General features: G+C 52.3%; 1 protein-coding gene across 1 annotated transcript; it reads right to left on the reverse strand.

The window, feature by feature from the left end:
* Positions 1-37: 37 nt before the first annotated feature.
* On the reverse strand, positions 38-24,825 carry LOC123369080 (maestro heat-like repeat-containing protein family member 7). The gene is made up of 13 exons (XM_045014446.1): positions 24,592-24,825; positions 23,486-23,583; positions 19,638-19,733; positions 18,322-18,401; positions 16,802-16,925; positions 16,085-16,171; positions 13,775-13,879; positions 12,479-12,614; positions 8,791-8,891; positions 7,584-7,733; positions 6,806-6,960; positions 6,282-6,426; positions 38-334 (listed from the first exon to the last, which is right to left on the reverse strand). The coding sequence occupies exons 1-13, from the start codon at positions 24,725-24,727 to the stop codon at positions 38-40; spliced, it is 1,710 nt and encodes a 569-aa protein (XP_044870381.1). The 5' UTR covers positions 24,728-24,825.
* Positions 24,826-25,040: the final 215 nt, after the last annotated feature.

Here is a 25,040-nt window from a genome sequence, read left to right on the forward strand (position 1 = left end):
TTGTAGCCAGCGCATAGAAGCAAAGCTTCCATGGCCTTCACCGCGAACCTGTGTGCAGAGCGAGCCTCTTGTTACTGAGTGAGCCCAGGCCAGGCCCTGCCGCGTGCCTGCGGGCGACGCTGCAGAACCCAGGCTGGGTGTCGGGCTGGCGGTACCTGACGGGGCTGAGGGGTTCGGCCGTGTCCTCCTGGTTATGCTCCCTCTCCTGCGAAGCAGTGTGCTGCACTGTGTGGGTGACGTGGAAGAGCAGCGCGACGTAGAGCTGAGGGAAGAGCTCCTTCACCTCCTGCCTGCAGGCCTCCTCCTGCAGGATCACATACAGGGCTCTTGTGGCCTGCAGATAAGAACAGGAGACAGACATCGCTGCAGGGATTTCGTCCTTCCCACGCTCCCCCAGGGCACCTAGAGGGGTGGGGTGGGCTGGGGGCTAAGACCTGGGATGCTGGGTTCAATTCCTAGCCTGTGAGACCTTGGCTAGAACCACACAAGGGACTTCGGCCCAGCGTGGCCATGCCCAGCTTCATGTGCCCTGCTGCCCAGTGGACTCACAGCCCTGGGTTAAGTGCCCAGGCTCCATATACGCTCCAGAGAGAGAGTCAGCTGGGCCAATTGTTAAAGCGGGTGAAAGGGATGGCCTGGGTAATTTCAGGCCTGTCAGCCTGACATCGATCCCAGGCAAGATAATGGAGCAGCTGGTATAAGATTCAATTAATAAAGAATTAAAGAGGATAATTTATTTAATGCAAATCAACATTTTTTTGATGAGATTACAAGTTTGGTAGATAAAGGAAATGGTATTGACATAATGTATGTAGACTTCTGTAAGGCGCTTGAGTTGGCGCTGCACTCCAGTTTGATCGGAAACCTAGAAGATACAAAAGTAACGTGGCACACTTGAATTGGATTATAAAGTGGCTGATAGGTCTCAAAATGTAATTGTAAACTGGGAATCAGCATTGCACAGGTGTGTTTCCAGGATGGTCCTTGCAGGGATCGGGTCTTGGCCCTACGTGATTTAACATTTTCATCAATGATCTGGAAGAAAACATCAAATCATCACTGATAAAGTTTGCAGATGACACAAGAATTGGGTGAGTGGTAAATAATGAAGAGGATAAGTCACTGATACAGAGCGATCTGAATCACTTGGTAAACTGGGGAGCAATCAAACAGTATGTGTTTTAATATGGCTCATTGTAAATGAATACATCTAGGAACAGGACGAGGGACTCTATCCTGGGAAGCAGAGACTCTGTAAAGGACTTGGGAGTCCTGGTGGATAATCAGCTCATGTGATCCTGGGATAAATAAACAGAAGAATCTAGAGTGGGAGTATTTGGCACTGGTGTGACAACTGCTGGGATCCTGGGTCCAGTTCCGGTGCCCCAATGCAAAAAGAATGTTAATGAATTGCAGAGGGTTCAGAGAAGAGCCATGAGAATGATTAAAGGATTAGAAACCATGTCTTATAGTGATAGGGTGACCAGACAGGACAGGGGTTGGGGTAATAGGAGCCTATATAAGGAAAAGACCCTAAAATCAGGACTGTCCCTATAAAAATCAGGACCTCTGGTGAGAGATATAGTGAGAGACTCAAGAAGCTCGATCTATTCATCTTAACAAAGAGAGGGTTGAGGGGTGACTTGATTACAGTCTATAGGTATCTCCCTGGGAAACAAATATTTAGTAATTGGCTTTTCAGTCTTGCAGAGAAAGGTCTAACATGATCCAGTGGCTGGAAGTTGAAGGTAGACATTCAGACTGGAAATAAGGCATAAATGTCACAGTGAGAGTAATTAATCATTGGAAGAATTTACCCAGGGTGGTGATAGATTCTCCATCACTGACTGTTTTTGAACCACGATGGGATGTTTTTCTTCAAAGACCTGCTCTAGGAATGATCTGGGGGCAGTTCTCTGGCTTGTGTCAGGCAGGGGATCTGACTAGATGATCGCAGAGGTCCCTTCTGGCCTTGAACTCTATGAAGCTAAGAGTGAGGAGCTGCCTAAACCAACCAATAGGAAATGCGGCGGAGAGGGATGTGGCCTAAGCCCCACCCCTAAAGGGAATTTGGTATCTATCTCTACTTGGGAACACTTAAATAGTCATTGGAGCAGAGTTTTGACCCCAAGTCTCCCAGTTGGGTACCCTAACCACTGGGCTAGAGACAGTGGTGTAGTCGAAAATATGAAGGTCCTGGAATGCCACTAAAATACTGATTTTCTTCAATATGAATTATAGAAATTCACATTATATTTGTCTACTGAATTTCTGGTACAGTAATCCTGGGCTAAACCAGGCATGGCTGGAGACAGGCCAGCTGTCCAAAATAACAAGGTATTGGATTTTTTTTTAATTGTACACCCCCCCCCCATAGTAGCTATTCAATTTATTTTAAATGTTGAAATCATTGTGCTGAAATGCCATTACTGTGTATGCAATAGAATACAATAGAAATGCCATTACTGTGTCTACAATAGAATATGTAAAAGATATAACTCTAGACAGTAGTGTACAGTACAGTGGTAAAAACCCAATGAATGCATAGCACGTTTTCTTTTTACTTTAGCCTATAGGCTAATGAAAATAGAAAATAAATCATGCTGCTGCACTACAGACATTACTGTATCAGGCTGAAATAATAAAAGTTTATTTTAAATGTAGCTAGTAGGCTACACAAGTAACACAAAATACATCAAGGCATAATGGGCTGGAGTAGCAAAGGCCTGCTGTAATGCATTGATCTAATTTTTACAAGTATTTCCACAAAGCATCTTTCTCCATATTGTATTTTCTGTATCTGTGAATCAGAGGGAGAACAAGGATGTCTGAGCCAAGTTCTGGCACAGCTGAGAGGATGCCACATGGAAAATGAAGGGCCATGTAGCTTGCTAAACGTGAGTGATGACGTATGCGGAATAAGCCCCTTGCTACATTTCCATTCACAATCATAGTCATGTGGCTGAGGGTATGGCTACACTTGCAGCTGTACAGCACTGGGAGTTAAAGCTGTCTTCGTACAGCTGAGTAGGGAAAGCGCTGCAGTCTGGCCACACTGACAGTTGCCAGCGCGCTGTCATGGCCACATTTGCAGCATCTGCAGCGGCATTGGGAGCAGTGCATTATGGTCAGCTATCCCAGCATTCCAAGTGGCTGCAACGTGCTTTTCAAAAGGGGGGCGTGGAGTGTGACAGGGAGCGTGGGGGAGAGAGAGAGTGGATTTTTGGAGCCAACACTGTCTCAGCAGCTGCCTTGCAAGTTCCAACCCCCTCCCCTAGCCCTCTCTGACTCACTGAAAGTGAACAGCACCTCTTTGTTTTTTTCTTCACAGACCAGATAAGCAGCCGCTCACCGAAACGGACCCTCCTCCCTCCCCCTCTATTCAAGCAAACACTAGCTATGGGCCTTCCAAAGGGAGCCCTCTGCCTCTGCTCATTTACAGCAAACAGGAGCTGTGTTTGTTTTTTTGATAAGCAGCTCCCGGAGCCCAGAGTTTGCAACAAAACAAAGAGCGGAACCTTCACTTAAAAGGATTATGGGAAGCTTCCGGAGATCAGTCACTGCGTGTTGTGGCAAAGTTCCTCCTCTCCCCTAGTAGGTCCTGCGCTTATTGGCGGATTTTCCTCCCCTCAGTGGTCTTCCCCTTGGATGAAGCCCACAGTCTGGATCAACTCCTCCTATGTCTGTTTAGGAGTAGCGAGACTTGGGGGGAACCCGGTCCCACCCTCTACTCCGGGTTCCAGCCCAGGGCCCTGTGAATTGCAGCAGTCTCTATAGTGCTACTTGTAACCGCTGCTTGACTGCTACAGCTCCCTGGGCTACTTCCCCATAGCCTCCTTCAAACACCTTCTTTATCCTCACCATAGGATCCTCCTGGTGTCTGATGCTGCTTGATTGTATGGTGTTTCCTCAATCCTCCAGTAGTACACCCTCTCAGTTCTTAGTTCCTTGTGTCTCTGACTCCCAGCTCCTCATACGCACTTCCTTCCTCTGGCTCCTCCACCCCTGACTGGAGTGAGCTCCCCCTTTTTATATCAGGTGCCCTGATTAGCCTGTCCTGATTGGCTGCAGGTGCTCCAATCAATGTAGCTCTCTCTGGTGCCTTCTAGAAAGTTCTTAATTGGCCCCAGGTGCCTTAATTATCCTGGAGCAACTGCCATTTTGGTTCCCAAGGTACTAGGGATTTGCTTAGCCTGGGGCTAACATACCTGTTCCTGAATACTTTCCTGTAGCCATCCAGCCTTGCTCCATCACAGTACTAAGGTTATTCCCTGTTTACACTGGTGCCCCAGCGCAGCAGCAGCAGCAGCAGCAGCAGCACAATACTCTTTATTCCTCTCGGGGAGGTGGAGTACAAGCAGCGCTGTAGCCAGGGAGGTACAGCGCTGTATGTGCCTTGCCAGTGTGGACGGGGAGTGAGTTACAGCGCTGTTGGTGGCTTTATTGTGCTGTAACTCTCAAGTGTAGCCAAGGCCTTAGATAAAGTGAAAAGGAGGTAGGGCAGCTGTGTAACCAATCTGGTCTGTCACTGACAGGAATTGTCAATGCCTAGCATGACTTTCTTGATTATACTGGTCAGAAGTGCCAGCTGAGCTGAAACCACTGCTCAGCTCCACGCGTGTGATTTCATGCAGCATGGCTGAGTGTGAACGTGGATTTAGGCCTTGGCTACACTTGAGAGTTACGGCACAATAAAGCCACTAACAGCGCTGTAACTCACTCCCCGTCCACACTGGCAAGGCACATACAGCGCTGTATCTCCCTGGCTACAGCGCTGCTTGTACTCCACCTCCTCGAGAGGAATAAAGAGGATTGCACTGCTGCGGCTGCTGCGTTGGGGCACCAGTGTAAACAGGGAATAACCTTAGTACGCAGTATCGACTCATCCCACCCCCTTTTCTGGCTCAGGTTACAGCCTCAGGTACTGACCCTCACCTAAAGTCATCCCCTGCTCTCCCATCCCCCATGCAGACAGTCCCAGTAAAACTAAACACCATTTCCAGATCAATCCATCCCTCTCCCTACAGCGTCACAGGGCTATAGATAACAAAATGAAATTCACCAAAGACAAATGTGAGGTGCTACATTTAGAGAAGAAAAAGCAAATGCACAGATACAGAATGGAGGATAACCAGCTGAGAAGGATCTGGGAGCTGTGGTGGATCACAACCTCAGCATGAGTCAGCAATGCGATGCTGTTGCAAAAAAAGCAAATGCAATTTTAGGTTGCATTAACAGAGGTATAGCCAGGGCCGGCTCCAGACGCCAGTGTGCCAAGCGCGCGCTTAGGGCGGCAATGAGAGCCGCAGGGGACGCTCTGCCTGTCGCCGGGAGGGCAGCAGGCAGCTCCGGTGGACCTCCCACAGGCATGGCTGCGGATGCTCCACTGGAGCCGCGGGACCAGCGGACCTTCCGCAGGCACGTCTGCAGCAGGTCCACTGGAGCCGCGGACCAGCGACCGCCAGAGCGCCCCCCGTGGCGTGCTCTGCCCCTGCTTGGGGCGGCGAAATTACTAGAGCCACCCCTGGGTATAGCATGCAAGTCATGGGAGGCGATAGTACCACTCTACTCAGTGCTGGTTAGGCCTCAGCTGGAGTACGGTGTCCAGTTTTGGTCACCAATGTCTAGAAAGGATGTGGAGAAACTGGAAAGGATCCAGAGGCGAGTGACAAAGGTGATTAGAGGGATGGAACACAAGCCATAAGAAAAAAAGGCTGAAGGAACTGGCTATGTTTTGTTTGGAAAGGAGGAGATTAAGGGGGGACTAGATAATGGTCTTCAGATACTTGGAAGGCTGCTATAAAAAAAGATAGAGAAAAGTTGTTCTCTCTTGCCACAGAGGGCAGGACAAGAGGCGATGGGGTCAAACTACAGCACAGCAGATATAGATTAAGCCTCAGGAAAAACTTCCTAACTGTAAGAAGAGTAGGACGATGGGAAAGATGCCTAGGGAGCTTGTGGAAACTCTTTCGCTGGAGGTTTTCAGAAGGAGGCTGGAGCCATCTGTCCAGGGTGGGTTAGAAACAAGAAGTCCTGCATTGTTGCAGGGGGCTGGATGAGCTGACTTTGCGATCCCTTCTCACCCTGTGATTCTATGAGTGCTGCTGAATAGCACCAGGAGAGCGTTTCGGCGTGTTCCGGCTCGAATATAGCACTGGCTAAAGTCACACTCTCTCTCTCTTTGGCCCAATGACTATACCCCGTGGGAGACTGAGAGACCCCCTCAGGCCATGATGGGGACACACGGCACTCCTTCCCTTGCTGCAGGGGCTGGTACTTACGGCCAAGGAGACGACACCGGCCGGTCTCTGAGAGAGCTGATGCCGTCGCGGAGCTGGCCCCTGCAGCCTGCTGACCAGCTCCCTAAGGATCTTTTCTGTGCTCTTGGGCTGGGATGTCAGCATCTTCCACATCTCCGCAGCAACACTGCAAAGGGAGAGAGCCAGTGGCACCTGATCAGAGCCCTGCCAGCCTCCTGCACCCCTCGGCACTGGCACGCCTGCTGGGTCTCCCCTCACCGGCCGGCCCTTTGTTGCCCTCCTGCTCCTGCAAGGACCCCGTTGGCTGGTGCAGGCTACATGGGGCCAGGTCTGAGTGTCAGCCACAGGAGAGGCCGAGGGATGCCGTACAGGGTTTTGCAGATTGGCCTGTGTCCAGGGCAAGCCAGCCTGCAAAACCCTCCAGGAGAAGCAGCAGCTCTGCAGGGAGCAGGAGATCTCTGGAGGGTTCTGCACTCCCCTGTCTCTGGCAGCGGGACCAGTCCGGGGGACCCAGAGTGCAAGTGGTGGTAGCCGCAGCCCCGTACCTGTCACATGACAGTGAGCAGCCCAGCAGGGTTCCGACCACCTCCTCGCTGAACTGGGAGCCCAGCAGGAGAAGGGCCCTGAGCAGCTCCTGCCGGGCGAGTGGCTCGCTGATGGAGTCCAGGTGGTTATGAATGCTCCTCACAGCCTCTGACACCTGGAAGGAAAATGGGGAGGTGGGGGCCTTGGCTTCCTCGCACAGCTATTGATCTGGCGTGCCAAGGACCTGCTGCACCTGAGAGCCATCTGCCCTCCCAGAACCTCTTCACCAGCCCCAGGCCTAGAACACAGCACCAGTTCCCAGCCTATCGATTCATAGACTGCAAGGCCACAAGCGGCCATGGTGATCACCTAGACCAGGGGTAGGCAACCTATGGCACGTGTGCTGAAGGTGGCACGTGAGCTGATTTTCAGTGGCACTCACACTGCCGGGGCCTGGCCACCGGTCCAGGGAGATCTGCATTTTAATTTCATTTTAAATGAAGCTTCTTAAAAATTTAAAAAAACTTATTTACAACAATATTTAGTTATTTAATATAGACTTATAGAAAGAGATTTTCTACAAACATTAAAATGTATTACTGACACGTGAAACCTTAAATTAGAGTGAATAAAGGAAGACTTGGCACACCACTTCTGAAAGGTTGCTGACCCCTGACCTAGACTGACCCCCTGCATTTCACAGGCCAGAGAACTGCCCCCCAATAATGCCTAGCATCCAGAGACAGAGTCTCCCACGGATGGGCTCCCCCAGCAGGGTGTTCTCACTGCAGCTCTTACCCTCACCAAGCCTAGGCCGGAAACCTCCAGGATCGTATGCAGCATGTTCCCGGCCGTCACTGCGTCATGGACGCTGGAGTCTCTCATGCCGTTGAGAGCAACGAGGAGGAAGTCCATGCTCTCGGACGGGTCGAAGTACTTCCCAAACAGCTGAAACAAACTGCTAGTGAAACCCCTTTTGCTGCCCAGCGCGGATCCGGTCAGTGGCCTAGCAGCCAGGACTGGCCCGGCCAGGAGTGCAGGCAAACCCCACTCTACCGGGACAGGCCTGGCTTACTGCACCTGGGCAGCACAGTACCCAGCCAGCAATCGGAAGCTGTCATGCATGGCAGAGGCCAGCGTGGCAGTGCACGGGGGCACAATACTGCGCAGCACGGATACACTGTCTAGTGCTCAGCAGGGGCTGGTGCTCGTGCGCAGAAGCAATGATGCCTTTTATTGCATTAATCTCTGAGGAAGCTCCCAGCAAACCTGACAAGAAGCTGGGATCAGGTTTGGATGAGCCCCAGTGCATCTTGCGGTGTGTCATGTAGGCAGGTATATTGGGCTGCATTAGTAGAAGCATTGCCTGCAGATGGAGGGAAGTGATTATTCCCCTCTATTCGGCACTGGTGAGGTCACACATGGAGTATTGCGTCCAGTTTTGGGCCCCATACAAGAGAAAGGATGTGGACAAATCAGAGAGAGTCCAGCAGAGGGCAATGAAAATGATGCGGGGGCTGGGGCACATGACTTGATAGCAGCCTTCACCACCTGCAGGGGGGTTCCAAAGAGGATGGAGCTCGGCTGTTCTCAGTGGTGGCAGATGAGAGAACAAGGAGCAATGGTCTCAAGTTGCAGTGGGGGAGGTTTAGGTTGGATATTAGGAAACACTATTTCACTAGGAGGGTGGTGAAGCACTGGAATGGGTTACCTAGGAAGGTGGTGGAATCTCCATCCTTAGAGGTTTTTAAGGTCAGGCTTGACAAAGCCCTGGCTGGGATGATTTAGTTGGGTTGGTCCTGCTTTGAGTAAGGGGTTGGACTAGATAATTTCCTGAGGTCTATTATTCTATGAGGTGGAGTGGGCCATAGGCAGGTCTCTGTCCCAGCTGGATGGGGTTAGTCACATCCTGGGTCTGTCCCTTCCCCCTGACTCCTAGGGTGATAATTTCTGACTCCTGATAACTCTGGGCACAACAATCCCAGGAAGCACTGACTGTAGTTACCGATGTGATATTGCTGATGTTGGTGACCCAGAAGGCTCTCTCAGTTTGACTGTCCTTGAGGACCTGCTGATACTCTGCATCGTTCTTCACCAGCATTTTGGCTGACCCAGGGAGGGGAAACAGACAACAGGCAATATAAATCAGACCTTCGGTTAGCAAACGGGAGTTTTGCAAGGAAGTTTAGAGAGGGTGTGTGAGAGACAAGTATATCTAACAAACATACTGTAAACTCAGGCCAATAACCTGTTCCCCCATCCCTCCCCCAAACTAAACAAACTAACCCCCCTGGAAGAGTAAAAATAAACCAGGCAGAAGGGCAGCAGCAGCGTGGGGCTCTCCAGTTGATTGCACTGAATGCAGCATGTACGATTACCAGCCCTGTGGGCATGTAGCATATGTGGGCATTTGGCCCAAGGAGCTACTGGCCCTCGGAGACCAGGAGACCAGAGGGGCTGAACTGGTGGAGCCAAGGGAGACAGTGAGGTACATAGAGGAGACTTTTAGGGATGCAGTAGAGTAGTCCCACCCCCAGTCTGACAGCCTCTGTGCTGCTGAGGAGGGTGAAAGTTTCGGGGAAGGAGAACATCGAGCTGGGGCAGAGGGAGACGATCCCATAGTTGGGACCCACCTTCCAGATGAAGTCATGATGTCCTCTCATACTGAGGCTACCCCTCCTGAGGCGGGAATCCCACTTACAAAGAGAAGCCAGGAAATAGTAATGGGGGATTCAATCAATAGACATATAAACAGTTGGGTTTGTGATGACTGGGAGAACCGCATGGTAAATTGCCTGCCTGGTGCAAAGGTTGCAGCTATCACGAGACATCCAGACAGACTTATGTGCAGTGCTGTGGTATGTAACCTAGCGTTTAAATCGGCCTCTGTATGAGATAGCTAATGTGAGAGTGAATTTTAAAAAAGTCTCCAGATGTGATCCCTGGTAAGCCTGACTTCAGTACCAGGCAAATTGTTGAAACTATAGGAAAGAACAGAATTATCAGACACGTCGGTGAACACAATTTGTTGAGGCAGAGCCAACATGCCTTTTATAAAGGGAAATCATGCCTCACCAGTCTACTAGAATTCTTTGAAGGGGTCAACAAGGATGTGGAGAAGGGTGATCCAATGGATATAGTGTACTTGGACTTTCAGAAAGCCTTTGACAGGGTCCCTCACCAAAGGCTCTTAACCAAAGGAAGCTGTCATGGGATAAGAGGGGAGGTTCTCTCATGAGTCAGTGGTTAAAAGATAGGAAGCAAAGGAGAGGAATAAATGGCCAGTTTTCACAGTGGAGAGAGGTAAATAACGTGGTCCCCCAAGGATCTGTGTTGAGACCAGTGTAGTTCAACATAGTCATAAATGATCCAGAAAAAGGGGTAACCAGTGAGGTGGCAAAATTTGCAGATGATACAAAATGACTCAAGATAGTTAAATCCAAAGCAGCCTGCGAAGAGCTACAAAGGGATCTAAAAAAAATGAGGGACTGGGCAAGAAAATGGCAGATGAAATTTAATATTGATAAATGCAAAGTAATGCACATTGGAAATCATAATCCCAACTATACATACAAAATTATGGGGTTTAAATGACCACTCAAGAAAGAGATTTTGGAGTTATCGTAAATAGTTCTCTGAAAACATCCAGTCAACGTGCAGCGGCAGTTAAAAAAGCAAACAGAATGTTGGGAACCATTAGGAAAAGGATAGATAATAAAATAGAAAAATATCATAACGGTTCTATACAGTGGTGAGCTGGAGCCGTTTCCCACAGGTTCCCAAGAACCGGTTGCTAAAATTAGACCTCCGTGGAGAACCGGTTGTTAAAGGGCCAGGAGGTGGGCAAAGAACTCCGGTCCGTGGGCGGGACCATCCCGTTGCTCCCAGGATTCCCAGCTGGGGAGGCTGAGGTTCCCCTGGCCCCTCCCCCGTTTCCCCCCAGCTGCAGCGTGGCCAGCTGCCGGCACCAGCTGGGCAGCTCAGCGGAGCTCGGGAGTCGTCCTGCTGCCGCTTTTTGAGTAGCCCGGCAAGTGGGGTGGGAGAGGGGGCTGCTGCAAGCTCCAGGGCTGGCCAGAGGGGAGGGAAGGGACAAGTGGGGCAATTGGCCCAGGCCCTGCAGGGTCCCCCAGCCCCACGAGGATGTCTCCCCCGGGCTCTCCCCCGCTTCCCCCACCCCGCAGAGCCGCAGCATGGCCAGCAGCTGTGCAGCTCAGCTGAGCTCTGGGCTGCCAGCAAGGTAAGGGGGCGGGGGGCTGCGAGCTCCGGGGCGGCAAGTGGGGCAATTTGCCAAGGCCCCCTGGCCCCACGAGGATGTCTCCTTCCGGCCCCTTCCCCTCCCCCCCTGCAGAGCTTCAGCGTGGCCAGCAGCTGGGCAGCTCAGCTGAGCTCCTGAGTTGTCCTGCTGCTTTGAGATGCCGGCAAGGTAAGGTACGGGGGAGACTACGAGCTCCAGGGCTGCGGGGGGGAGGGCAAGTGGGGCAATTTGCCCCAGGCCCTGCAGGGGCCCCCAGACTCTCCTCTGCTTCCCTCCCTTAAATCAGAACTTTTTATAGGGAACCGGTTGTTAAGATTTTGGCAGCTCATCACTGGTTCTATATAAATCTATGATGCGCCGAAACCTTGAATAGTGCCTGCAGTTCTGGTCGCCCCATCTCAAAACAGATATACCAGAATTGTAAAAGGTGCAGAGAAGGGCAACAAAAATGATTAGGGGAATGGAACAGCTTCCATATGAGAAGAGATAAAAAAGATGGGGGACAAGGGTACACTTCAAACACTGTATCGCCGTAGCTGCACTGGCGCTGTAGCGTTTAAGTGAAGATGCTCCTATGCAAACAAGCTCTTAATCCACCTCCCCAAGAGGCGCTGGCTAGGTGAGTGGGAGAGGTGCTCCTGCCGACAGGGGTGTGGATTTTTCACACCCCTGAGCAATATAGTTATAACAATATAGGTCTGTAGTAGAGACCTGGGACTATTTCGTTTAGACAAGAGATGACTAAGGGGGGATATGATAGAAGTCTATAAAATCATGACTGGTATGAAGAAAGTGACTAGGGAAGTGTTATTTACTCCTGCACATAACAGGAGAACTAGGGGTCACTTTATAAAATGAATAGGCAGCAAGTTAAAAACAAACAAAAGAAGGTATCTGTGCACACAATGCACAGGCAACCTGTGGAAATTGTTGCCATGGGATGTTGTGAAGGCTAAAAGTATAATTGGATTCAAGATAATCAGGGCATGTAACCCCATACTCTGCATGTCCCTAAACCTCTGACTACCAGAAGCTGGGACTGCATGTCAGGGGATGGATCACTCAGAATTTCCCTGTTCAGTTCATTCCCTCTGAAACATGAAGCACTGGCCACTATCTGAAGACACAATATTGGGCTAGATGAACCATTGGTCTGACTCAGTATGTCCATTCTTATGTGAGTTATGAAGAGTAGAATATGGATAGAGGAAGCTAAAGACATCGGGGGAAACTCCATGGCGTGCAGGACTAAGGAGGGTTTCTTTAAAAAAAGTGTATTAGGAACAAAAGAAATCGTAGCAGTGGTGTAGGCTCATTACTGGATGGAGACTGTTTAAAAGGTTGCAGAAAAGGTGGAAGTGTTCAATAAATATGTTTTTCGTGTTGGAAACCCCATGTCAGTGTATTTAGGAAGGACAAGGATCTCCAGTGCTCTTACATTTTAGCTGCTGCACGAAGGAGAAGAGGTGGTGAAGTCCCTCCACAGCCGATTGCCAGATCTCCTGCTCCTGCTCCACACAGCACAGAGTGAGACACCCCACCAGCTGGCCCAGGACGCTGAACTCCTCCACTTCCTGACGGAGAGAGGGAGCAAAGGGAGTCACTCGCCCCTGCAGACCTAGCGCAGCGAGTCCCCCTGGCATTGCCCTAGCAATGGGTTAGAACAGGGGGAGGCAGAGGCCACCGCAGAGAGACTGGGGACAATGAGAGCAGGAGGAGCTGTGGGGCCCATCACCAGGGGCTGAGGAAAGCTCAGCAGGGACGGAGAAATCTGGGCAGCAAAGTCAGCAAACGTTACCCCCGAGTGGGCACCCAGGTAACGAATGAACTAACGTCCAGTCTCCATCTCAAGGGCAAGTTCCTAATCCCAGCCCCTTCTGCCATCCCCCTCCCTTCTTTGACCTCAGGTCCAGGAGCTTGGGGTCACCTTGGACTCCTCTGCTCTGCCTCCTGCCTCTCTCACTCCATCCTGGAGCTCCCCAGAGCCCTCCCTTTCCGCGCCGCCCCCAACCTGCCTGCTCTCTCCTGCCGGCTCTCTCCTGCAGCCTTGTCCTCTCGTCTCCCCCTCCTGCAGCCCCTGCACTGGCTCCCTGCTCTTCCCCACCTGGCACCAAGCCCCTTGCCCTCCTCTCCCGGGGTCTGCACAGCCTCCCCACTCCCACTCCCCGGTTCTCTGGTGCCTTTGGCCCCGCCCATCCCTTTCACTGTGTCCCCTCCCACCTCCCTCATTCTGTTCTGCTGCCCCAGCCTCTGGGGGCACATCATCCGAGCGACCCCCTCCAGCTGCCGGAGGGGAGGCCCTTCCATAGGGGGGATGGAGCAGCTGGAGCAGCTCAATGGCCCTGAGCATGCAGAGCAAGGGGCGTTCATCTGGCAGCCTGGCAGAAGCTGATGCCAAGGCATCCCACAGGCGTCTGACAAAGGGGGTGAACAGACACCTGGGTTCGGAGGCTGCTGTCAGGGCAATCCTGTGTAAATGCATTGACCCTGCAGAGCAGACTTTGGTGCTAGGGGAACAGCGGGGAGAGTCCTTGGAGACAGAATGATGGAACTCGACCCAAAGCCCACTGGAGTCAGAGGAAAGACCCATCGACATCAGGGCTCGTTAGATTGGACTCCTACTGAGGATCTTGCTGAGTCACTATTCTAGGCCTGCATTTTCCATGCCAGGGCGTGCTGCACCGTGAGGCTGTTCAGTGTAGTTAGGAGGTGGCCAGGGTCACAGGCTGCTCACCTGGAATTTGCACTGAGACCCCATGAATTCCATCAGCCACCTGATCCTTCCCACTGCCCTCAGCCGCTCATGTACCTCCTTGGATGTGGTCCAGGGGAGCAGGACCTGAGAGAAACAAATTGGGACAAATTGCTAAGGAGAAGTACCAAAAAATAGTCCAAGCACATAGGGAGAAAATCAGCAAGGCAAAGGCAAAAATGAGTTCTAACTGTCAAGGGACATAAAAGACAATCAGAAGCAGCTCTATAAATGCATTAGGAGCAAGAGAAAGACAAAGGAAAGTGTGGGGCCACTACTCAGCAGGGAAGGAGAGCAAAGAATGGATGACACAGACAAAGCCAAGGTGTTTAATGCCTTTTTTGCTTTAGTTTTCACTAAAAAGGTTAATGACGACTAGATGCTTAACACAATATTAACAAGAAGGGGGCAGGAATACAGGCTAGACTAGGGAGAGAACAGGTAAAAGACAATTGAGGTCAGTTAGATGTATTCAAGTTGGCAGAGCCTCATGATATTCACCCTAGATGGAGCTAGGCAAAGCAATCGCTGAACCTTTAGGAGGGCTGAGGTCCCAAAGGACTGGAGAAGGGCAGACACAGAACCTGTCTTCAGAAAGGGGAACAAGGAGGCCCCAAGGAATTATAGACCTGTCAGCCTAACTTTGGTACCCAGAAAGATACTGAACAAGTTATTAAACAGTTTGTAAGAATCTAGAGGAGATAATAGGGTAATAACAAATAGCACCATGCCAAACCAATCTAATTTCCTTCTTTGACAGGGTTACTTGCCTAGTGGATGGAGGCAGGCAGAATATGATGATGTAAATGAAGTTTAGTAAGGCTTTTGACACAGTCCCACAAGACATTCTCCTAAGCAAACTAAGCCAGTCTGATCCAGATGAGATTACTATAAGGTGGGCGCCCAACTGATGGAAAGATCGTACTCAAAGAGGAGTTATCACTGACTCGCTGGCAAACTGGGAGGGTGTCTCAAGTGAGGTCCCCCAGGGGTGTGCCTGGTCCAGTACTAATCAATATTTTCATTAAGAACTTGGTTAACGGAAAAGAGAGGATGCTTGTAAAGTTTGCGGATGACACCAAGCTGGGAGGGGTTGCAAGCACTTTGGAGGACAGATTAGAATTCAAAATCAGCTTGCTAAATTGGAGAGTTGGTCTGAAGTCAACAAGATAAAATTCAGTCAAAACAAATGTGACGTAACACACTTAGGAAGGAAAAATGCATAAAAACAAAGTGGGGGATAACCGGTGAGGGGCAGTACTGCAGAAAAGGATCTGGGGCTTATCATGGATCTCACACTGAATATGAATCAACAGTGTGATGCTGTTGTGAAAAAGGGAAATGCCATTCTGAATTGTGTTAGCTTGGAGCTCTGTGTCCAGTTGCAGGCACCATGCTTTAAGAAAGATGTGAACAAACTGGGACCAGTCCAGAGGACAGCGACAAAAATGATCAGCAGTTTAGAAAACCTGACCTGTGAAGAAAGGTTGAAGGAATTGGGCATGTTTCATCTTGAGAAGACGGAGGGGGCACCTGTAACAGTCTTCAAATACGTTAAGGGCTGTTATACAGAGGATGGTGACAAATTGTTCTCCATGTCCCCTGGAGGTAGGACAAGAAGTAATGAGCTTAATCTGCAGCAAGGGAGATTTAAGTTAAATATTAGGAAAAAGTCTAAGGGTGGCTAAGCACTGGGACAGGTGACCTAGGGAAGTGGTGGACTCCCCATCATGGAGGTTTTAAAAAACAGGCTGGACAAACACTCAACAGGGACAGTCTAGGAATGCTTGGCCCTGCCTCAGTGCAGGGGGTGGAGTAGATGACCTCTTGAGATCCCTTCCAGCCCTGCACTTCTGTGATTCCCTCTTCCCAGGTTCTGGGATCGAGGAGACCGAATCTCTGTCAAGGACATTTCCCTCTTTTGGGAGCACAAACCACCCACAGAATCTACTTCCTGTGGCCCCAGAACTAGAATGTTGGGGGAATCTAGCTCCGGGCTCTGGCCAGGTTGGTGGGGCCCATGGTGAACACAAAGGAATGCCAGGTTCACATTGGGGCTCAGTGGAGAACACAGCAGATCCCGCCCGCGCTCCTCTACCCCCACCCCATACAGACGTTTTTCAGATATAGTGGGGGCACTTGGCCCTCCAGCCCAAGAACCTTTGTAGAGAACGTACTCTGAGGAGCCGAAGGCACGGGGGTGTCCCATGCTTGGGATTAAACAGAGCCTTGGTCCCTGAGCCCCACCCCAGCTACAGGACTAGTCCCCTTCCTGCCCCCACGCCTCCAGACCTTCAAGATGATTTGCAGCGCCAGAAGGTTGGGCTCCTGATCCTTGCACACCAAGGCCTTCAGCATCTCATCCATGGTTTTCAGAGTCTGCGTGCAGAGCAGAGGAGAAACCAGAGCAAGTGGAGTTACCCAGCCAGGTGATGAACCAATGCCCTGGCGTGTGACACCCCCCCAGGTCATAGCAGCCCCTGGTATTACAGCTCACCCACTCACTTGTACCCGCAGGGGACCTACTACAAACTCCTCCTGGCAACAGGGCCCCACCTGTCTTTGCTCTCCCCAGAAAGCCCACTGCACACAGTCTATCCCACTGGGAGAGTCAGACAGGACTCCACATTTGGAGGGCAAATTTCCAGCCAAGCTTCGGCTCCCCTGGCCTATGTGCACCTGAAGCAGCCGATCTCAGGCCTGTGCCCCCAGCCACGCATGGGGGATGAATGTGCTTGTGAAGAGAATGTCTGTTCCCCACTAATTGTCGGTGCATGTGAAGGATAAATGCCTACTACTGCTACCCTAGGAGGGAGTTACTCCTTTATCTGGGCCTGTGCTTTGCGGCCTGTGCTTTGATGCTGCAGGTCCTGCGCTGAAGTCCTGTCGGGGAGCTGTGATCATTACACTCTTATGCCAGTGCCAGGTAACCTAGGGGACAGTACACGAGCGAGTGGCAGGATTCCCACTCGGTTTGGGACGGCTCAACATGGCCGGTTTGGGGCTTACTTTGGTGCAGAGAGCAGCCTCCACCTCTTCCATGGTGTGTGCTGGAGGCAGGGAGAAGATGCGGGAGAAGCAGGTGGCGAGCAGGCTGGGTCGTGTCAGGACCAGCAGCGGTAGCTTCATTTTGCTAAGAGAAGAGACACATGCGGATTTGGGGTCTGAGGCGGGACTGATGTGCTAATATTGCCCTCAGGCTCCCAGGACATGGAAACACCTGCGGGGGCTCCAGCTGGCAGGTGGCAGATGAGAACAGGCCAGGGGGTGGTGGAAGGAGTTGGTGCTGCCTTCTCTCATACCAGCAGGCAGGGACTTAGTGTAGCCTGCAGCTGTCTGCTGTGACCCCACCAGCACTCACCGGCTGGGGCAGAGATCGCTGCGCTTCACCGAGAAACAACATCCTGCAAATGGCATGGACGGGAGACTAGAGCCTGCTGGCACCAAAGCGCCTCTGAACCCAGCGGCCACAGTGCAGAGGAGCCTGCCAGTCCTGCCCCGCTGGGGGCAGGAGACCCTCCCACCACAGCCGTCTGCACTGCGGCTGCACAGTCCGGGCCAGCAGAGAGATGCTGCATCAGCCCGCAGCCGGGCAGAACCGAAGCAGGGATCTAAGCCCTGCCCCTGCCCATTGCTCTCAGCCTGCTGGACAGGGCACACAGCTGTGTGCAGGGGGGCAGGAAGGTGGGGACAGCCCAGACAGCATTAACCTCTTCACCCCCACTGCCAGAGCATGGCCCCAGCACATGCAATGAGGTGCCAGGTGACTACTTGAGCTGCCCCTGCAGGACAGAGCCATGCCCCTCGTGGCAGGCGGCAGCCAGTGAGGAACAGCTACGCCCAGTGCTGACGCAAATCCCGCCCCCTCTCACCCCGGCAGAGACGCGATCATGGCCAATGCCGTCGCCTGCCCCGTTGTCAGGAAGCCAGTGCTCAGTGGGGAGAGTTGCTTCAGCTCCTGCCCCACCTCCCCTTCCCATTCCTGGGGAACGAATTGAGCCAACAGCGAGAGCCCAGCTCCAGCCCGCAGCATCCATCACCTTCCAGACGCCTGATGGGCAGGCTTCTGGGAAGCTCAGAGCAGGGCACTAGCGGCACTGAGAGAGAGCCCCCCATGGCACAGGCAGTGCCAAGTGCCAGGGCTCAGCCTGCCCAGCCTCTCAGCCACTGGGAGTCGCTGAGCTGCCAGTGTGACGCAGCTGGCACTGACTCCAATCGCTCCGCTCCAGCAGCACCTAACTGCCCCTCTCCCCTCAGAGGGGACTGGTCCTGCCTCCCACGCCCCCTCCCCCATATCTTCATAAGGCCACGTGGAGAGGTCACCAGGCACCGAAGGATCCTCCACCACCTACCCACTGGTGCCAGTCCACATGCACCAGCACCATCATCTGGTGCCACATTTCCTGGGGGAATCAGAAAATGGGGGAGGAGCAGAGGGGGGAATGCCCTGGAAAACTGGCCATGCCAAGTGGCTGGCATGTCTGGCTGCATGTAGCACTGGCTGGGGCTGGGCCGGGCAGGCTGGGTACCTCAGCTTCATGATGGCGAGCATTGCTTGCTGACGCATCACGCCGGTCAGGGAGTCGACGGACTCGTGATCAATCAGCTCCTGAGGAGACAATGTGGGGAAATGCCAGCTGGGCTCCAAGCTCCTGCAAGGCTCCGACAGGGGAGCAAAGCTCAGGGCCTGCAACACGTGGGCTCAGCAGCCAGGTCGTCCTACTGCAGGCTTGATGGTGTGCAGGGCTCCAGCCAGGGAGCGCAGTGCAGGGCCTGTGCTCAGTGTCCCGTGCCAGTGCTCTGCAAAGGCTCCATCAGCATTAGCACCCAAGGACTCCACCTGAGATCAGGCCCCCTTGTGCCCGGTGCTGCACACACACAGTGAGAGCCAGTCCCTGCCCCAGAGAGCTCACGAGCTAACTAGACGAGACAAGGCATGGGAGGGAAATTGAGGCACAGAGGGGGAAGTGACTTGCCCAAGGTCTTACTGCAGAACTGGGAGTAGAACCCCGGTGTGCTGAGCCCAGCCCACTGGACCACCCACCAGCCCACGCTGTCCCACGTTCAGGGAAGGGAGGTTAGCTCTGGAAAGCTTTCTGCAGCGCTGGAGAGCAAAGACTTTCCAAATCTACGGAGCAGATTTGTTGCTAGTTCCCTAGTGGGCACTGACTGCGGAGTGTTGGGGCTCTGGGCAGGGAGACTGGCGTACACAGAGCGACCCGGTGACTTGGGAAGCTGGGTGCAAGGGAACAATCTACATTTCAATACAGTTATATGTTTAGGAACAAAGACGGCAGGCCACACCCACAGCATGGGGGGCTCTAACCTGGGAAGCGGTGACTCTGGAAAAGACTTGGCAGTCATGGTAATCAGCTGCCCATGAGCGCCCAGTGCGAAGTTGGGGCCAAAAGGGCTAATGCCATCCCGGGATGTACAAACAGGGCAATCTCCAGTTGTTAGAGAGGTTATTTTCCCTCTGCATTTGGCACTGGTGCGACCGCTGCTGGGATCCTGTGTCCAGGTCCGGTGCCCACAATTCAAGGAGAATGTTGATAAATTGGAGGGGGGTCAGAGAACAGCCCCAAGAGTGACTGAAGGACTGGGAAACATGCCTGATAGTGAGAGACTCAAGGAGCTCAATCAGTTCAGCTTAACGAAGAGAAAGTTACAGGGTGACTTGATGACAGTCTGTAAGTACCTACAGGGGAAGCAAATACTGGATAATGGGCTCTTCAGTCTGACTCGATCCAATGATTGGCAGCTGAAGTTTGACAAATCTGCAAAGATCTCCAGGCCAGTCACTAAACCCGCCAAGTAACACAGCCCCAGTGTGTGTTTTACTCACCTTTATCTTCTCCACTAGCAGGCCTTTGTCTATAAAAGCAGGCAGGCTTCTGAGGGTGCTGATGGAATCCAAGAACTTGAGTTTCTTGGCCTCGTCCTACGCCCCGCAGAGATTAGACACAAACAGGAAGGTTAGCGTGGAAAGGAGCTGCTAGTGGAAGAGATGTCAGAAAGCTTCCCCCCAGTGCTGCTCAGGCTTTGATATCCCAAATGGCAGAAGGCCATTCATCTGGCAACAGGAGTGACTATCTGGGGAGGGCAGGGCAGCTCTGTATGAAACCGGACCAGAGAGGGAGCAGATCTCACGGGGTAGGTGTCCAGAGAGGAACTGCAACATGGCAGCTAAGCAGCCAGACAGTGTTAGTAGGGGCTTGACAGAGTGGGAGGAACATCTGGGTGGGACACCCTGACACCCCAATAGTCGCCACTGTCATGTCATTAGGATATGTTTTGTACAAAGTACATATTGTAAGGTATTGTAAAAGTCTTTATCTGCTAGACATTAATGTCTCGTTGGATTGTATGTGCTATCGCTGTATGTGCAGTTATGAAGTTCAGCTATGTATGTGTTCCTGAAACACGTTGTGAGGTTCAAAACAGCCTATCAGATACAACAGTAAAAATGCCAAACAATGGCTTATTGAGGAAATGCACACAAACAACATAGAAACCTCTTTGAGATAACGCTACACAGTGGGAACTGTTGGACCCAGGTCGCAGCAAAAGAGTTTTCCAGCAGGTGGGAAGAGGAAATAAAAGGGGAACAATGACATCGGGGGGACCTCACGCTCCCTGCAATAAGACACCTGGAAACACCTGAGGGACAAAGATTGAACTATGAGAAGTGATGGTCTCAGGCTGGAGAGAGATTCCTAACCTGTGTAAGAAAACCTGGGAAATCCAAGCTGCACAGCAAAGAATCTTAAGAATCTGCCAGCCTGAGAATTTGCTAGTGTAGATCCTATCTATCTAGTGTGGAAAGCTTAGTTTGTATGTTGTGTTTATTTACTAAGGTAATCTGCCTTGTTCTGTTTGCTATCTCTTAGAACCACTTAAAATCTACCTCTTGTAGTTAAGAATCTTATTTCTTGTTTATCCCATAACCCAGTTTGTACAATTAGTAACTGGGGGGAGGGGCAAAGAGTTGTGCATGCCTCTCTCCACATCAAGGGAGGAGGCAAATTTCATAAAACCTTTGGGTCTGTACTCCAAAGGAGCTGGGCACCAGAGTACTGGGACAAGCCCCTTCAGCTGAGTCTTCCCAGAGCTGATCTCAGGGTCTGTGTCTTTCTGCAGCTGGGCGTGGCCCTGCCTGAGTGTATGGCTGAAAGTGGCTTGTGAGCCGAGCCCAGGGCCGCCCAGAGGATTCGGGGGGCTGGGGCAAAGCAATTTCAGGGACCCCTTCCATAAAAAAATAGTTGCAATACTATAGTGTCATGTATTTGGAAATGTAAAAAATAACCAGTGAAATACATTCAAAAATTAAATTTTAATAATTTGAAAATACACCTCTACCTCGATATAACGCTGTCCTGTGGAGCCAAAAAGTCTTACCGCATTATAAGTGAAACCGCATTATATCGAACTTGCTTTGATCCACTGGAGTGCGCAGCCCCCCCCACCCCCCGCAGAGCACTGCTTTACCGCGTTACATCCGAATTCGTGTTCTATTGGGTAGTGTTATATCGGGGTAGAGGTATACACAAAATACATGATTTTAAAACATTCAATGCTTTAATGTGTGTGTCATAACTATAAAGGGAAGGGAACTGCCCTCCTGTGTACAATACTATAAAATCCCTCCTGGGCAGAGACACTAAAATCCTTTTACCTGTAAAGGGTTAAGAAGCTCAGGTAACCTGGCTGACACCTGACCCAAAGGACCAATAAGGAGACAAGATACTTTCAAATCTTGGCGGCGGGGAGGAGGCTTTTGTTTGTGCCCTTTGTTTTGGTGGTGCTCGCTCTTTGGACTAAGAGGGACCGGACATCAATCCATGCTCTCCAAATCTTTCTGAACAAGTCTCTCATATTTCAAACTTGTAAGTAACAGCCAGGCAAGGCGTGTTAGATTTAACTTTGCTTTCTCAACTTGTAAATGTTCCTTTTTGCTAAGAGGATTTACCTCTGTTTGCTGTAACTTTGAACCTAAGGCTAGAGGGGGTTCCTCTGGGCTCTATGAATCTGTAAAGTTATTTTCCATCCTGATTTTACAGAGATGAGTTTTACCTTTCTTTCTTTAATTAAAAGCCTTCTTTTTAAGAACCTTATTGATTTTTCCTTGTTTTAAGATCCAAGGGGATTGGATCTGGACTCACCAGGAATTGGTGGGGGAAAGGAGGGGGGATGGTTAAATTCTCCTTGTGTTAAGATCCAAGGGGTTGGATCAGTGTTCACCAGGGACTTGGTGAAGAAGTTTCTCAAGACTATCTAGGGAAGGGAGTTAGTATTTAGGAGTGGTGGCAGCAAAACCAGATCTAAGCTGGTAGTTAAGCTTAGAGGTGTTCATGCAGGTCCCCACATCTGTACCCTAAAGTTCAGAGTGGGGAAGGAACCTTGACAGTATATATACATTTGCAATTACATAATGGGCTGTCGCTGGGTGATGGTGATGGTTGGTGCCAATGGGCCGGCGCTGCCTGGGGGTGGCGCTGCTGTTGCCCAGGGCTGGGTGGGGAGCTGGGCTCAGGGCTGGGGGGCCTGTCAGGAGGGTGTCCAGCTCAGAGGGGCTTACCATGCTGCTTACTCCCACCTCCCCCCTCTCCCAGAGCCTCAGAGCGTGCCGCGTCCAGGAGCTTTCCTGGCCCCTGGACAGCACTGCAGCAGCCTGGCTCCATCGGGACCTGAGCTCACAACCCCGCCCCCTTACCATGTGGTTCTGAGCAGGAGGTGCTCAGGCCATGCCTCCTTACCATGCAGCTCTGAGTGGGAGGAGCTCAGCCCCGCCCTCTTACCATGCGGCTCAAGCAGGAGGTGCTCAGGCCATGCCCCCTTACCATGCGGCTCAAGCAGGAGGTGCTCAGACCATGCCTCCTTACCACGCAGCTCTGAGCAGGAGGTGCTCAGGCCATGCCCCCTTACCATGCGGCTCAAGCAGGAGGTGCTCAGGCCATGCCCCCTTACCATGCGGCTCTGAGCAGGAGGTGCTCAGGCCATGCCCCCTTACCATGCGGCTCAAGCAGGAGGTGCTCAGGCCATGCCTCCTTACCATGCAGCTCAAGCAGGAGGCGCTCTGGCCCCACCCCCTTACCACGTGGCTGCAAGTGGGAGGAGCTCAGGCCCCGCCCAAGCCACGTTGCTTTAGTTCTGTCCAGGGCCACTCCTGGAGGCGGTGCGCTGAGGCGCCGGGGGATGGGGGCAGGTGGAGGGAGCCTCTGGCATTCTCGTGGGGGCCTCTGCGTGGCCCGGGGCCTGGTGCAAATTGCCCCACTTTACCCCCCCTCTGGGTGGCCCTGCGCAAGCCCAGCAAGACAAGGTAAAGGGGGCCCAGGCTGGCAGAACAGGCGGGCTCAGTGGTATCCCGATACATCAGGTGGCACCTCAAAGGGGCTGGAAATTGAAAGTAGACAAATTCAAACTGGAAATTTACGTTTTTAACTGAGAAAGTAATAGACCATTGGAACAACTGAGCAAGTGGCATGGTGGGTGACCTTTTGTAACTCAAGGCAGGACATTTTTAAGATGCTTTAGTTTAAACAGGAATTATTCGGGGGCTGGTCTCTGGCCTGTGTTATACAGGAGGTCACAGTGGTCCCATCTGGCCTTAGAATCCATGCATCTCCCGGAGAAGGGCGGATGGTGCATGTGGACAGGGCACTAGCTGACAGGTCAGAGGAGGGCTCTTAGTACCTGTTCATTGCTCTTGAGAAAGGCGTCGATGTACTCCCAGGCCTCTTTCTCCTCCCAGTCTAGCCTCCTTAAGCAGGCCTTACAATAGGATGGTGAATCTGATCAAAGACAGAGCGGTGGTAATACCTGGGTCTGCCAAGCTGCAGGCTGGGTGACAGAGATCTTAGAGAAAACCCTTACCCCTCACTCCCGCCCCAGCAGGGGAGCAGCCCCGATGCACAGCAGGGTCTGGAACAGCGATTCCTGGATTCCTCACCTCTTTGCTGCCCAGCCCAGCAAAGATCCAGTCAGAGCCCTGGTTCCCAACAGCCACCCCACTTCCCCGCCCAGCATGCAGGCTCAGTCTGGGGATTTGGAGAGCGTCACATCTGGAAGGAGGGATGATGTCAGGCCATGAGTGGTGTCCCAACTCTCCAGGCCATTGCTGGAGGGGGCAGAGGGACTGGCAGTGAATTGCTCTGGTCCTCGTGTAGGAGAGGGAACAGTTGCCCAGTCTGTGTGAGATATGGGTACCCAGAGCCTGCCCGTTCTGCTTGTTCTGACTGCCTCTCCTGCCGCCAACAACAGCCAGCCAGAGCCATCGGGTGTAACCTGGGCAGGCACTGGGCTCCCATCGTCAACACTCCCCCCCAAATGCCCTGTGCTGGGACATGCAACAAAGGAGCCAGCAGATGGGGCTGCAACACCAGGGGGCATCTTATGCTCTGGCCGGTGCCCTGCAATCCTAGGCTTTAACAACCCACCCTGCACCAAGCAGCCCCTTCGACGGGTGGAAAATATCTTCCAACCCTGCAGCGTGACAGATCAGGGTGGGCGATTCAGTCAGTCTCCACCCCATGCTTCGGCTGCCGTTTCTAATGCCCCAATCAGCTCTAGAGGCTGCAGCTGCTGCCAGCAGGAGGGGCCATTCCTCCCTGCCGGGGTTTTCCTGTCTCTCCATCTCATGGCAGCTCAGAGCAATACAAGGTCTATGGAGTCTTCTCCCCCCAGTGACACCCTAGTCCTGCCACCCAACCCCCAGAGGGGCCAAGCCCCACCGCAATGCAGGGCCATGGCCCCGGCCATTTCTGCAGCCCCCTCCGCCCACCCAGGAGGTACCCACTCACTGGCATGGAAGGGCTGAGGCTCACACAGCTCCTGCTTCTGCTGTGGGATCTTTTGCCAACTCTCCCATGGGGCAGGTTTCATCTCCACCCAGGCACCGATGGGCATTGAGAGGTCCTTGGGGGCTTCTTCAGCCATCCTGCAAGAAGCCAGGACAAGGCATTGCTTGTGAGTGACGAGAGGTGACTGCCCCGTTCAGCATCAGGGCCAGCCCAATTATTTCTGTTCCACCAGCGCCTACAGATGCCAGCTGAGATCAGGGCCCTGTTGCACCAGGTGCTGCAGACAATCGCTGGGCTGTAGGGCTCAGACTCTAACTAGCCAAGGCAGCCAGCAGAGAAACAAGTGAAGGGATGTGCTCAAAGTCACCCAGCAGGACAGGCAGGATTAGAACCCAGGTCTCCTTATGCCCAGCCAGCACCCCATCCCGCAGGCCAAACGGCCTCCCTGG

Source organism: Mauremys mutica, chromosome 4 (assembly GCF_020497125.1).
Source record: "Mauremys mutica isolate MM-2020 ecotype Southern chromosome 4, ASM2049712v1, whole genome shotgun sequence".
Lineage (NCBI taxonomy): Eukaryota > Metazoa > Chordata > Testudines > Geoemydidae > Mauremys > Mauremys mutica.